At 46.9% G+C, this 12,598-nt stretch overlaps 1 protein-coding gene across 5 annotated transcripts in view; it reads right to left on the reverse strand.

Annotated features, from left to right (window-relative positions):
- ACER1 (alkaline ceramidase 1) overlaps positions 1-12,598 on the reverse strand; it is a 53,480-nt gene that overhangs the window by 886 nt on the left and 39,996 nt on the right. For 4 of the 5 annotated variants that reach the window (XM_044948029.2, XM_025293313.3, XM_025293314.3 and 1 more), the window contains 4 exons: positions 4,744-4,858; positions 4,524-4,665; positions 3,146-3,283; positions 128-265 (listed from right to left, as the gene is read on the reverse strand). In XM_044948029.2, the coding sequence (XP_044803964.1) occupies positions 128-265; positions 3,146-3,283; positions 4,524-4,665; positions 4,744-4,822 (497 nt within the window). In that variant the 5' untranslated portion in view covers positions 4,823-4,858. The remainder of the gene's footprint in view (positions 1-127; positions 266-3,145; positions 3,284-4,523; positions 4,666-4,743; positions 4,859-12,598) is intronic. The other variant, XM_025293315.3, reaches the window with a different exon arrangement.

The following is a 12,598-nucleotide window of genomic DNA, read 5'->3' on the forward strand; positions in this document are numbered from 1 at the left end:
GCCCTTCTCTAGGGAATCTTCCTGACCCAGGGAGTGAACCCAGGTCTCCCACATTGCAGGTGGATTCTTTACTGTCTGAGCCACCAGAGAAGCCCCTAGAGCCCAAGACCATAGGGTAAATGCTTACCAGATGCTGTGCAGGTAGGAGAAATTAATCCATTGCCAGAAGCTGCAAAGCAGGCGGTCACTGATCCAGCTAGTAAAGGCGAGAGCCCATATAACCGTGGAGACCTCAATCAGATGCCGGAGCTCCTTATTTTTGGTCCTAGGGAGGGAAGAAGGGAGATCAGAGCCTGACTCACCTAGCAGAGCCCCAGGGGGCTGATGGGAAATTCCTCCATTCCAGGAGAGGAGGCTCAGAGGAGGGAAGGATCAAGGGGCAAGGTGGGGGAGGGGCCAGAACCATGCTAACATGTGGGGACTGCTTACAAGATACTGGGTCCTCACAGCAATGCTATTGTTCCCATTTTGTTGATGAGAAAACTGAGGCATGTGAGATTAAGTATGCCCCACACCCCACCCCAAGGTTACACAGCCAGTATGTGGGGTCTGAATCAGGTTTATCAGAATACAGAAGCTGCAACCAACAAGCCCTTCTGTGTTTGTGCTTTGGGGTATAAGTGTATGTGCACCTGTGAGCTGGTGCATGGGGATTTATGTCCACGTGGCTCTGAGAATATGTGTGTAAGTGTGTGGGAGGGTGTCCCATGTCATGGGACAACTCAGGATTAGAATATGTGTTTCCCCAACCGCAGAACTAACCCAATGTCTCTTGGGAAAGAGCTTATGAGAGATTAATGAGGCAATAACTCCTTCATGGGTAAAAGTGCAAGCCCTGCCTGCTATTCTAAAAGAGGACAGTCTGAACACCAAAACAAAACAAAACCACACCTAAGAATTGGTAAAATTTGAGTACAGATGGTAAAGAATCTGCCTGCCAATGCAGGAGACTCAAGTTCAGTCCCTGAGTTGGGAAGATTGCCTGGAGAAGGAAATGGCAACCCACTTCAGTATTCTTGCTTGGGAGAATTCCATGGACAGAGGAATCTGGTGGGCTATAGCCCGTGGGGTCGCAGAGAGTCGGACATGACTGAGTGATTTAGCATGCACACACACACGTAATTACACAAGATGCTGCCTCTGGGGGAGGTGGGGAGAATCTGGGTGAAGGGTACACAAGACTCTGTGTACTATTTTTGCAGCTTGCTCTGAGCCTGTAATTATTTCAAAATAAAAAGTTAAAAACATAGCATAGTGACTGCAATGGATTGAAACACTTCAGAGATAAATGTCCATGAGTTCATAGTGCTTAAAAAAAAAAACAAAAACAAAACTCTCATGGGTCCTTGCCAGAGATGGCTGAGGCACCAACTCGTTGCTCTGGAAATTAATTTTTAAAAGGGAAAGAATTAACGCCCTATCCTGTCTTTCCTGTCCAAACTATATTTCAAGATTGATGAGCAAACATTCTTCTGTCTGGATGAATGGACTCCAGATAATTAATGCAGAAGGAATAATAGAATCTGAAAATCACCCTTTTGCACCCTCTAAGGAGATCATGGGTGGAGACAACATGAAATGGCTGCTGAAATCATTAGGGGAAAGGGCTGTAGAAAACTTTATAATGAGGGATCTGGATGACACCATCTGAATCCACAGATCAAACAAAATGGCACTAAATGTAGGACGACCACTCATCATGAGGTCTTAATGGGCTGGAACAAGCGACACCCAGTGCCACACATGAAGTGAAAAAAAAAAGTTAAAGCTAAAACTAGATCTATTAATTTACAGAGAGAAAAAAAGGAATCAGGTTGGAAGACACCACAGGAAGCAGTTGGCCAAATCCAAAATTCAGGATGTACTACAGGACAAATCTTTGAGCTTCTGTTATCAAACCAGAGGCATGAAGAAAGGGGGAGGGAGGAAAGGACTGCTATAAAAGAAGGAAGACCTGAGGGACTGTGTTTGTCTTCTGATTTAAACAAGACCAAGCACAAGACGACGTCTTTGGGAAACTGAGGAACGGTCAGTGCAAACTGGGTATTATTTTTAGATGCTATTCTAAGGAAGCATCTTCCATTCACCTCTCTAGATCCTGTGCTACCTTTTTCCACCCAGCCCTGAGCCTCAAGGGCTGGCAGGGTATGGGGTGGGGGAGCTGAGTTATGTGGACCTGGAAATAAATATTCCAATAATACCCTCCCTCCACCATTTGATTCCTTGCTGGGGCTCCCCATTGGTCAACCCAACTGGAAACCATTGGCCAAACCAAATGAAAACCATTGGCCATCCCAACTGGAAACTGTTGGCCAACCCAACTGGAAATCATTGACTTACCCGATTGGAAGCCCACACAACCTCCCCCTGGGATTGGCTCAGGCAGGACTGTAACCAACAACTGAAGGTCACAGCTCTGGCCAAGAAGACTCTCTCTGCTACCTCTCTCCTTCCAGATTCTTGCAATCACTCCTTTCCATCACTCCCCATCCCAGGTCTCCTGATGAGCATGGAGTCCCACTGGTACTAACAGAGGGATTCTAAATGATCTCTAGTGATGTTCCCACAGTCTGCCCTCTCCTTTGTAAGCAACCCTTTTATATAACTCTCTTTAAATGGTCCCATTTGGGAGTTCCTTCTCTAGCCTGCCAAGACCTAGCATGGGTTAAAAATGATAATTTTTTTATCAGGAGAGTGAAACCCTGAACAATTAATGGGTGACATTATATGAAATCTAGGGGGATAGAGAATGCAGGTTGGGGACTTCCCTGGTTTCCCAGTGGTTAGGACTCTGAGCTTCCAATGCAAGGGGTGCCGGTTCCATTCTTAGCTGGGGAACTAAGATCCCACATGCCATGTGGCCAAGAAGAAGAAAAAAGGAACACAGGTTGGTAACATGCTATTGGGGCTGGTTAGTGGGCACATGAAGATTTATGATACAACGCTCTCCACTTGTATGTGTGTTTGGCAGTTTTCAGAGAAGAAGGACAAACTCTGCCTTAGGTTTCAAATCCTGGTCCTGCCCCTAGCTGGTGAATGATCCTGGGGAAGGGAACATGGTGAGGTTTTTCTCTGGGGGCGGGGGGGTACAGTTCTTGGAAGAGAAAGGGGCGCCACCTCTCTGGGCACCTGCAGTCACACCCACTTCTTATACTCCCGGACCATGATGTAGATAATGTGCAAGCCAATGGCGTTTAGGGCATATGCGTTGATCGTGGGCCTCAGGAAGGACAGGAAGGTACTGACCAGGCTGATTATGACGATCAGTGAGCTGTACCGAGACCTGGAGGAAGAGAAGGGCTCAGCTGTGGCGGGGGCAGACAGGGGGAGGATGGTTGAGGGGTATTCCTGTGGGGTTTGGGTAGTCACACGGAAATCTCATGGCTGAGATGGATGAAAAAAGGGAAGGGGTTCTGAGAAGTCCGGCTGAGGTCAGAAAAAGGTCTTAAGACTCCCAGGTGGGCTCAGTAAAAAAGGTCAGATGAGGGTCCCAAGGCCCAGGTAAATTCAGGCAAGAGTCTCAGGTGAGCCAGGTGGGATTAAGGAAGGAGCACCAGGGGTCCCAGAAACTATTAGGAGAGAGATCCTGAAGGCTTGAGCTTCCCCAGTGGCTCCGTGGTAAAGAACCCACCTGCCAATGCAGGAGACCCGGGTTCCACCCCTGGGTCAGGAATATCCCCTGGAGAAGGAAATGGTAACCCACTCCAGTATTCTTGCCCAGAGAATCCCATGGGCAGAGGAGCCTGGCGGGCTACAGTCCATGAGGTCACAAAGAATTGGACACGACTGAGTGACTAAAGAGCAGCAACAGCCTGGAAGGCTCAAGTGGGTCAGACAGAGTCAGGAGAGAGATTCAGATGGGTCTCAAGTCAACAAAAAGGGGACCCAAGAGGATCCAACGAAAGATGCCAGAGAGACCAGGTGACAGACTCAGGGAAGAGGTCTTGGGCCCCAGGTAAGCTTAGGCATGGAGTCCTGGGATGCTCTGGAGAAGAAAATGGCAACCCACTCCAGTATTCTTGCCTGGAGAATCCCATGGACAGAGGAGCCTGGTGGGCTACAGTCCATAGCATCGCAAAGAGTCAGACACAACTGAGCACACACTCGCCTGGGACCCCAAAGTAGGCTCAGAAAGGCTCTGGAGAAGGTCTCAACTCTCCAGGTGGGATAAAAGGAAGAATAAGCAGGTGGGTAAGGGGACAATAGAGGACGAGATGGTTGGATGGCATCACCAACTCAAAGGACGTGAGTCTAAGCAAACCCCAGGAGATGGTGAAAGTCAGGGAAGCCTGGGGGGCTGCAGTCCATGGGGTCACAAAGAGTCAAAATGACTGAGTGACTGAACAACAACCAGGGGAGGACTTCCAGGGTCCCAAGTATGCTCAGAAGATGGGTGCCTGGAAGTCCGGTTAGGTCAGGCAGGGTCAGGAAAAAGTCCTGGTGTGTTGAGGGGAGGGATTCCAAAGGGTCTGAAGGATAGGTGGGCTCCGGTAGGATTGACAGAGGGCCGGCCCCTGCCCGACCTGTTCTGCCCTAGGAAGGCGGGGAAATAGCAGCGGGGCAACCATATGCTGTAGCCGCTGGCCAGCAGCCACAGGATAGCGATCTCATCCAGCATCTGGCCCAGGAAGCTGAGCGTCATGTGAAAGTACATGGAGAACAGTCCTGGAGGGAGAGACAAAGGCAGGTGGTCAAGGGTGTTGTCCCTCTTGCCCCCCACCCTGTCCCAATGTCCCCACCTACCTGTGACTGTGAAGAGAACGAACATCACATAAATGTAGCAGGAGCGTTGCTGGATGTATGGGCGCATCAGAAATGTCATGAGGGGCCCAAAGATGAAGAAGGTGACATTGCTGAACTGGAGAAGGAAGGGGAAAGCATAGTGAAGGGCTGTCAGACAGAGGAGGCCGAGCACGGTCGCCCCTACTCATTATCCAGCTGGTCAGCAGCCATCTCTCAGGCAGTGAACTGACCCAGGGTCTATCCATCTTCCAGCTGACCAGTCAACCACTCATTGGTAGATCCATTACTCCATCCATTACTCTGTGGGCTCCTTAATTCATTCAGTGCACATGGTGAAGACTATCTACTTACATTTTCCTTTCGGCAACAGTGTCCCCCAAGTTTGAGCTGGGCATTCAACTACTCAACTAAAGACTACATTCCCCAGCCTTCCTTGCAGCTCACTGTGGTCTTGTGATCTGCTCTAGCCCACAGGACAGGACTGTAAATGAATCTATCAAGATAACTTCCAGGTCAGTTCTTGAGAAGCTTGCTTGCTTGCAAGTTCTTGAGGCTTGCTCTCTACTTCCTATGGACTGAAATGCAAACATAGTGGTCATGAAATGGCCTTGGCCTAGTGACTCGCTTCTAAAAAATAGCCTGAAGGGACTTGCCTGGCAGTCCAGTGGTTAAGAATCCACCTTGCAATGCAGGGGGTTTCCTTGGTAAATCTGTCTGCAATACAGGAGACCTGGGTTCAATCCCTGGGTTGGGAAGATCCCCTGGAGAAAGGAATGGCTACCCACTCCAGTATTCTTGCCTGGAGAATTCCATGGACAGAGGAACCTGTCAGGCTACAGTCCATGGAGTTGTGGAAGAATCAGACAGGACTGAGCAATTAATACTTTCACTTGCAATGCAGGGGACATAGGTTCAATTCCTGGTCAAGGAACTCAAATCCCACATGCAGTTAAGCCCCCACATCTACTGAGCCTGCACACCACAACTAGAGAGTCCATGTGCTTCAACAAAAGATCCTGCATGCCAGAACTAAGACTGTGACTAAAACTCAACTCAGCCAAATAAATAAGTACTAAAAAAGAAAAGAAATATAGGGAGCAGGGACTTCTCTAGTGGTCCAGTGGCTAAGACTCTGAGTTCCCAATGTAGGGGGTCTGAGTTCTATCCTTGGTCAGGGAACTAGATTCCATTTGCCACAGCTAAAGATTCCTCACGCTGAAACTAAGACCTGAAGCAGCCAAATTAAAAAAAACAAAAACAAAAAAACAGAGCACAGTGGCGGGTATGGGGAAAATCATTCACCTGATACAAGGTCAGCATCTATAGCCTAGGTCCTGGTCACCTGTACAGGTTCCCAAGATAGGAGCCCTCCTGATTCCAGCAGAACCCAAAGCTCTCCTGGGACAATGATGGATGAGCCCAAAGGTCACCATTTAAGAACCCAGCCTTGGCAAACTGGTTTCCCAGCCCATGGTCCCACCTACGTCCTTGTTTTCCATGTCAAAGTCTCTGATGTTTATCAATGGACAAGGTCAAACACATCTCCAGGAGGGCCGCCCAGTTCACAGAAGCTACCCTAGAACACAGAGATCGCCCCACCCCCAACTTGCCCTGTCTATATCACAAAACCCTACCCCACTGGAATAGATACCCATGCCAAAGCAGGATATCAGACTTTCTCCTTTAGGAATTTGAAACTTGGAGCAGGCACAAAGCCTGGGAGTTACCAAGATGGAGTTGCACCATTGACAACTCTCTACAGAGGCCCTGGGATATTGTTATGATACTTAAGACGTGACAACTATTTTGCCACCCATGAGAAGACAAGGCTGAGGAAAAAAAAAAAAAAAAGCGAATGCTTGAGGACAGTATTTGCACATCTGCTGAATCCTGCAGACCTACTGTGGGTCCCAGCCTTCCTAAAACAACTCATCTTTCCATTTTTTAACACATCTCACTATCTTTCCAATATTCTCTCTTTCCCCCTCTTGTTTGTTTCTTTGTTTTTGTTTTTGCTTAAGTTAGTTTTTTTTTTTAATTGAAGTATAGCTTATTTACAATATTGTGTTAAATTCAGGTGTACAGCAAAGTGATTCAGTTATACATATATTTGTTCTTTTTCAGATTCTTTTCTATTATAGGTAATTACAAAATTCTGAATGTGATTTCCTGTGCTATACAGTAGGTCTTTATTGATCTATTTTACATAGGAGTAGTTTGTATCTGTTAATCCCAAGCTCCTGGTGTATCCATCCTCTTTGGTAACCATAAATTTGTTTTCTTTGTGAGTGTTTTGTAAATAAATTCACTTGTATTATTTTTTAGATTCCACATGTAAGTGATATCATGATATTTGTCTCTGTCTGACTTACTTCACTTAGTATGATCATCTCTAGGTCCATCCATGTTGCTGAAAATGGCAAAGTATCATTCTTTTTTTAAAATTTTATTCATTTATGGCCGCGCTGGGTCTCCAATGCTGTGCGCAATGGGGGCTAGTTGCGGTGACTAGGGGCTACTCTTCAATACAGCGCACAAGCTGCTCGTGGCAGTGGCTTCTCTTGCTGCTGAGCACAGGCTCTAGGTGTGTGGGGACTTTAGTGGCTGCAGCACATGGGCTTAGCTGTGCCACGGCATGAGGGATCTTAGTTCCCTGATCCGGGGTCGAACCCACATCCCCTGCATTGGCAGGCAGACTCTTAAGCACTGGGCCATGGGGGAAGTCCTGTTTCATTTGTTTTTGTGGCTGAGTAGTACTCCATTGTATGTATGTTCCACATCTTCTTCATGCAGGCATCAAACGACATTTAGGTTGTCTCCATGTCTTGGCCATTGTAACAATGCTGCTATGAACACAGAGGCGCATGCATCTTTAATTAGTGTTTTTATCTTTTCCAGATATATGCCCAGGAGTGGTAAGGTAGCTCTCTACAGGCTGAGCCCCATGAATCCAGCAGCAGTGGTATATTAGCTGGGGTTCTTTCGTAGCAAGCAACAGAAAGTGATTCTGATGAACTAAACTATAAATATAAACTGTGTGTGTGTGCACGTGTGTGGTTACTTATTTAATTGACCAAATTATTTATTCATGTATTTGTTCTTTCATTCATTTATTACAAGGAGCTCGGTAATGAAAGGAATTGCAGAGGACAAGAAAACCAGAACCCGGAATAGCTTTGGCCCTTTAATAGACAGTCTCTCCAGGGGGCAATATTGGGTACGAATGAAAACAACTGTATTCAGTCCTTCTGTGCAGGCCCAAACTTCAAATTCTGGAGAGTGGGGATGTCCCTGGCAGTCCAGTGGTTAAGAATCCACCTTGCAATGCAGGGGAAGCAGGTTCAGTTCCTGATTGGGAAACTAAGATCCCATGTGCCACACAGCAACTAAGCCCACGCGCCACAACCATTGAGCCCATGTATCACAACCGCAGAGTCCATGAGCTGCAACGGGAGATCCCACATGCTACCACTAAGACCTGACATAGCCGAATTAAAAAAAAAAAAAGTCTGGCGAGTGTAGCCTGGGCCACATCTGATCCTACTTTGAGTGAGCATCCCACCGAGACCATAACCAGGTGGCTGATGAAGGGGAAATGGAGCCATGGATACTGAATGGGCAAAAACCCCACACAAATCTGACGTCCCCTCCATCTTCAGCCACAGGCAAGCCCTTGGGGAAACCAAGCGTGCCTGAAGATGCTGAGCCATCCAGCCTCCCAAACTCTTAAGCCTCCACTTAGAACACATCTGTGATTCCCACACATCAAATCCAGATTCTTTAACTTGGCTTACACATTCCCTCCGTAACTACCTTTCCCCACCTTCAACTGTGCAATCTGGGTGGAAAGAATAACTCAGCTCCTACTTTACTTCTTACCTCCTTGAGTTTGCTCAGACTCTTCCCACTGCCTGTAAGGCTCTCATTCCCATGTAGCCCTCTTTGCCAGAGTAGTTGACTCTGTATTTAGCCTGGGGATTGCTTTCTTCCTAAAGCCTTCCTAAGCTCACAGGGCAGGGGCAGGGTGGTCTTCCTTTGTGTCCCATGCAGTCCCATGTTTCTGACCCTGGTCTTGCTGTTCTAGAACTATCTGGGTCTCCTGCTACATCTAGTCTTGAGAATAGGGATTGTGGCTTCCGCCTTCTCCATTATAACCTCAGGAGCCAGAATACAGTACAAAAAAGTCTTACTGAATGACCCAGATAACCACGATGGTGTGGAGTCAAACACCCTACAGTGTGAAGCAAGTGGGCCTTAGGAAGCATTACTATGAACGAAGCTAGTAGCGGTGATGGAACTCCAGGTGAGCTATTTTAAATCCTAAAACATATTGGTGTTAAAGTGCTGCACTCAGTATGTCAGCAAATTTGGAAAACTCAGCAGTGGCCACAGGACTGGAAAAGGTCAATTTTCATTCCAATCCCAAAGAAGGGCAATGCCAAAGAATGTTCAAACAACTGTACAATTGCACTCATTTCACATGCTAGCAAGGTTATGCCCAAAATCCTTTGAGCTAGGTTTCAGCAATACATGAACCTAGAACTTCCACATGTACAAGTTAGGTTTAGAAGAGGCAGAGGAATCAGAGATCAAATTGCCAACATCTGTTGGATCACAGAGAAAGCAAGGGAATACCAAAAAAATCTACTTCTGCTTCACTGCCTATGCAAAAGCCTTTGTGTGGATCACAACAAATGCAAAAATTCTTAAAGAGATGGGAATACCAGACCACTTTACCTGTCTCCTGAGAAACCTGTATGTGGGTCAAGAAGCAACAGTCACAACCTTACATGGAACAACTGACTGGTTCAAAATTGGGAAAGGAGTATGACAAGACTGTATATTGTCACCCTGCTTATTTAACCTCTATGCAGATTTCACCATGCAAAATGCGGGGCTGGATGAATCACAAGCTGGAATCAAGACTGACGGGAGAAGTAGCAACAACCTCAGATATGCACATAATATCATTCTGATACCAAAAACTGAAGAGGAACTAAAGAGCTTCTTTTTTATAAAAAAAAATTATGTATTTATTTATGGCTGTGCTGGATCTTTGCTGCTGCTTCTGGGCTCTTTCTCTAGTTGTGGTGCATGGGCTTCTCATTGCAGTGGCTTCTCTTGTTGCAAAGCAAGGGCTCCAAGCTCGGGCTTCAGTAGTTGTGGTGTGTAGGCTTCCAGGGCCTAGAGCACAGGCTCAACAGTTGTGGCGCACTGTCTCAACTGCTCCCAGGCGTATGGGACCTTCCCAGATCAGGGATTGGACCTGTGTCTCCTGCACTGGCAAGGGAATTCACCACTGAGCCACCAGGGAATCCCTAAACAGTTTCTTAATGAAGGTGAAAGAGGAGAGTGATCTCCTATTGACTGGCTCTCAAAACAGTTCAAATGGACTTACCTGTCACACATGGGAAAACACTTGGCAAGGATGTCCCTGGTGGCCCAGTGATTAAGAATCCACCTGCCAGTGCAGAGGACATGGGTTCAATTCTGGTCCTCGAAGATCCCACATGCTGAGGGGCAACTAAGCCTGAGTGGCACCAACGTAACTGAGCCCACATACCTAGAGCCTATGCTCCCAAGAAGAGATGCCCACACATGCCACATCTAGAGAAGGCCTGGGCACCGCAACAAAGACCCAGCTCAGTCAAAAAAAGTAGTGAATTTTAAAAAATACTTGGCAGAGGGTCCTGCATCTAGAAAGTTCTGAATAGAAGGTGCTATAACTTTCTAATTACTTTCTAGTTACTTTCTAATCTTTTGAGCACGTGACTTTACAGATCGTTCTTAATCCTCACACACCCATCAAGGCCAGGCTTTCTAGTTCCTGTTTGGCAATGTGGAACCTAAGTCTCAGAGAGGTAGAGTGATGTCTCCAAGGTTGCACACCTCTGAAGTTTGCTTTTACCCCGTGCTTTGAAAGATAGGATGGGAGTTCCCTGGTGGTCCAGTGGCTAAGAGTCTGCACTCCCAATGCTGGGGGCCTGGGTTCCACCCATGATCAGGGAACTCAATCCCACATGCCACAGCTAAAGATCTCACAAAACGCAACTAAGACCCAGTGCAGCCAAACAAATTAATAAAAAATGTTTAAAAAATTTAAAGAAAAACAAGAGGACTAGATGTGTGGTGATGACTAAAGGGGGGCTCCCCTGTTTCCTGGATGTGTCATCTAATTTCTCTGAGTCCCCCTTTCGTGCACCAGTAAAATTCATGCACCATCAATGCTGTCTAGGTTTTGATGGTCCTCTCCTATTTTACTGTAAACCTAGACAGTGTATTAAAAGCAGAGACATTACTTTGCTGACAAAGGTCCAAATAGTCAAAGCTACGGTTTTTCCAGTAGTCTTTCCATGTACAGATGTGAGGGTTGGACCATAAAGAGGGCTAAGTGCTGAAGAACTGATGCTTTTGAACTGTGGTGTTGGAGAAAACTCTTGATCAAACAAGTCAATCCTAAAGGAAATGAACCCTGAATATTTATTGGAAGGACTTCTACGGAAGCAGAAGCTCCAATACTTTAGCCACCTGATGCAAAGAGCTGACTCATTGGAAAAAACCCTGATGCTGGGAAAGACTGAAGGCAGGACGAGAAGGGGACAACAGAGGATGAGATGGTTGGATGGCATCACTGACTCAATGGACATGTGTTTGAGCAAGCTCCAGGAGATGGTGAAGGACAGAGGAGCTTGGTGTGCTGCAGTCCATGGGGTCACAAAGATTTGGACACAATGAGTGACTGGACAAGAACAACAGCGATGCTACCATGAAGGCTGTTGGCAAGGGATGATGGGTGCATGAGGCCAGGCATTGAAAAGCTACCTTGCTGGGGACATGGTTTCAGCTCAAGAAATAGTAAAGGCTGCTGCTGCTCTTGTTATGATTGAAGGAGATAATAATATCAGGCTTATTATTGGTACAGATACTCCAAGCTCAGCTGCCTACATAATGAAGGTAGGGGTTCTGAACGTCCTTGAGTGTGTAGAATGAGGACTCAGTGACGGGCGGTGCCTGTGACTAATAAGCTCCAAGTGGCTTTGGAGTCTCTGATAGAATCAGAGCCCAAGTTTCCCAATCACTGGCCCCACCCAGACTCCAAGAGTTGGGCAAGACACCAGCCCGAGATTACCGCCAGTCCTGAACTCTCACACACATGAGCTGGACTGCTTGCGTCCTGGCCCCGGAAGGTGACTTCACCTCAGTTCAGTCATTCATTCACTCATTCATTCATTCAACAATCATCCACCCCTTCAGTACCATCTGTGTGCTCAAGGACATTGTTGTTGTTGTTGCTCAGTCACTAAGTTATGTCTGACTTTCTTTGACCCCATGGACTGCAGCAGGCCAGGCTCCCCTGTCCTTCACTATCTCCCAGAATTTGCTCTAACTCATGTTGATTGAGTTGGTAATGCCATCCAACCATCTCATCCTCTGTCAGCCCCCTTTTCCTCTTGCCTTCACTCTTTCCCAGCATCAGGGTCTTTTCCAATGAGTTGGCTCTTCGCATCAGGTGCCCAAAGTATTGGAGCTTCAGCATCAATCCTTCCAATGAATATTCAGGGTTGATTTCCTTTAGGACTGACTGGTTTGATTCTGCAGTCCAAGGGACTCTCAAGAGTCTTCTCCAGTCTCTTGCATTAGCAGGCAGATTTTTTTTGTTTTACCATCTGAGCCATCAGGGAACCCTCCCTTCAAGAATATCACCAGTGTCTGAAACAAAGTCCCTGGGACTTCTCTAGTGGTCCAGTGGTTAAAATGCCACACTTCCACTGTAAGGGGCATGGGTTTGATTCCTGGGCAGGGAACTAAGATTCTGCATTCCACATGGCATGGCCAAAAAAAGAAATAAAAAACC

The sequence above is a fragment of the Bubalus bubalis genome, chromosome 9 (genome assembly GCF_019923935.1).
Source record: "Bubalus bubalis isolate 160015118507 breed Murrah chromosome 9, NDDB_SH_1, whole genome shotgun sequence".
NCBI classification, from domain to species: domain Eukaryota; kingdom Metazoa; phylum Chordata; class Mammalia; order Artiodactyla; family Bovidae; genus Bubalus; species Bubalus bubalis.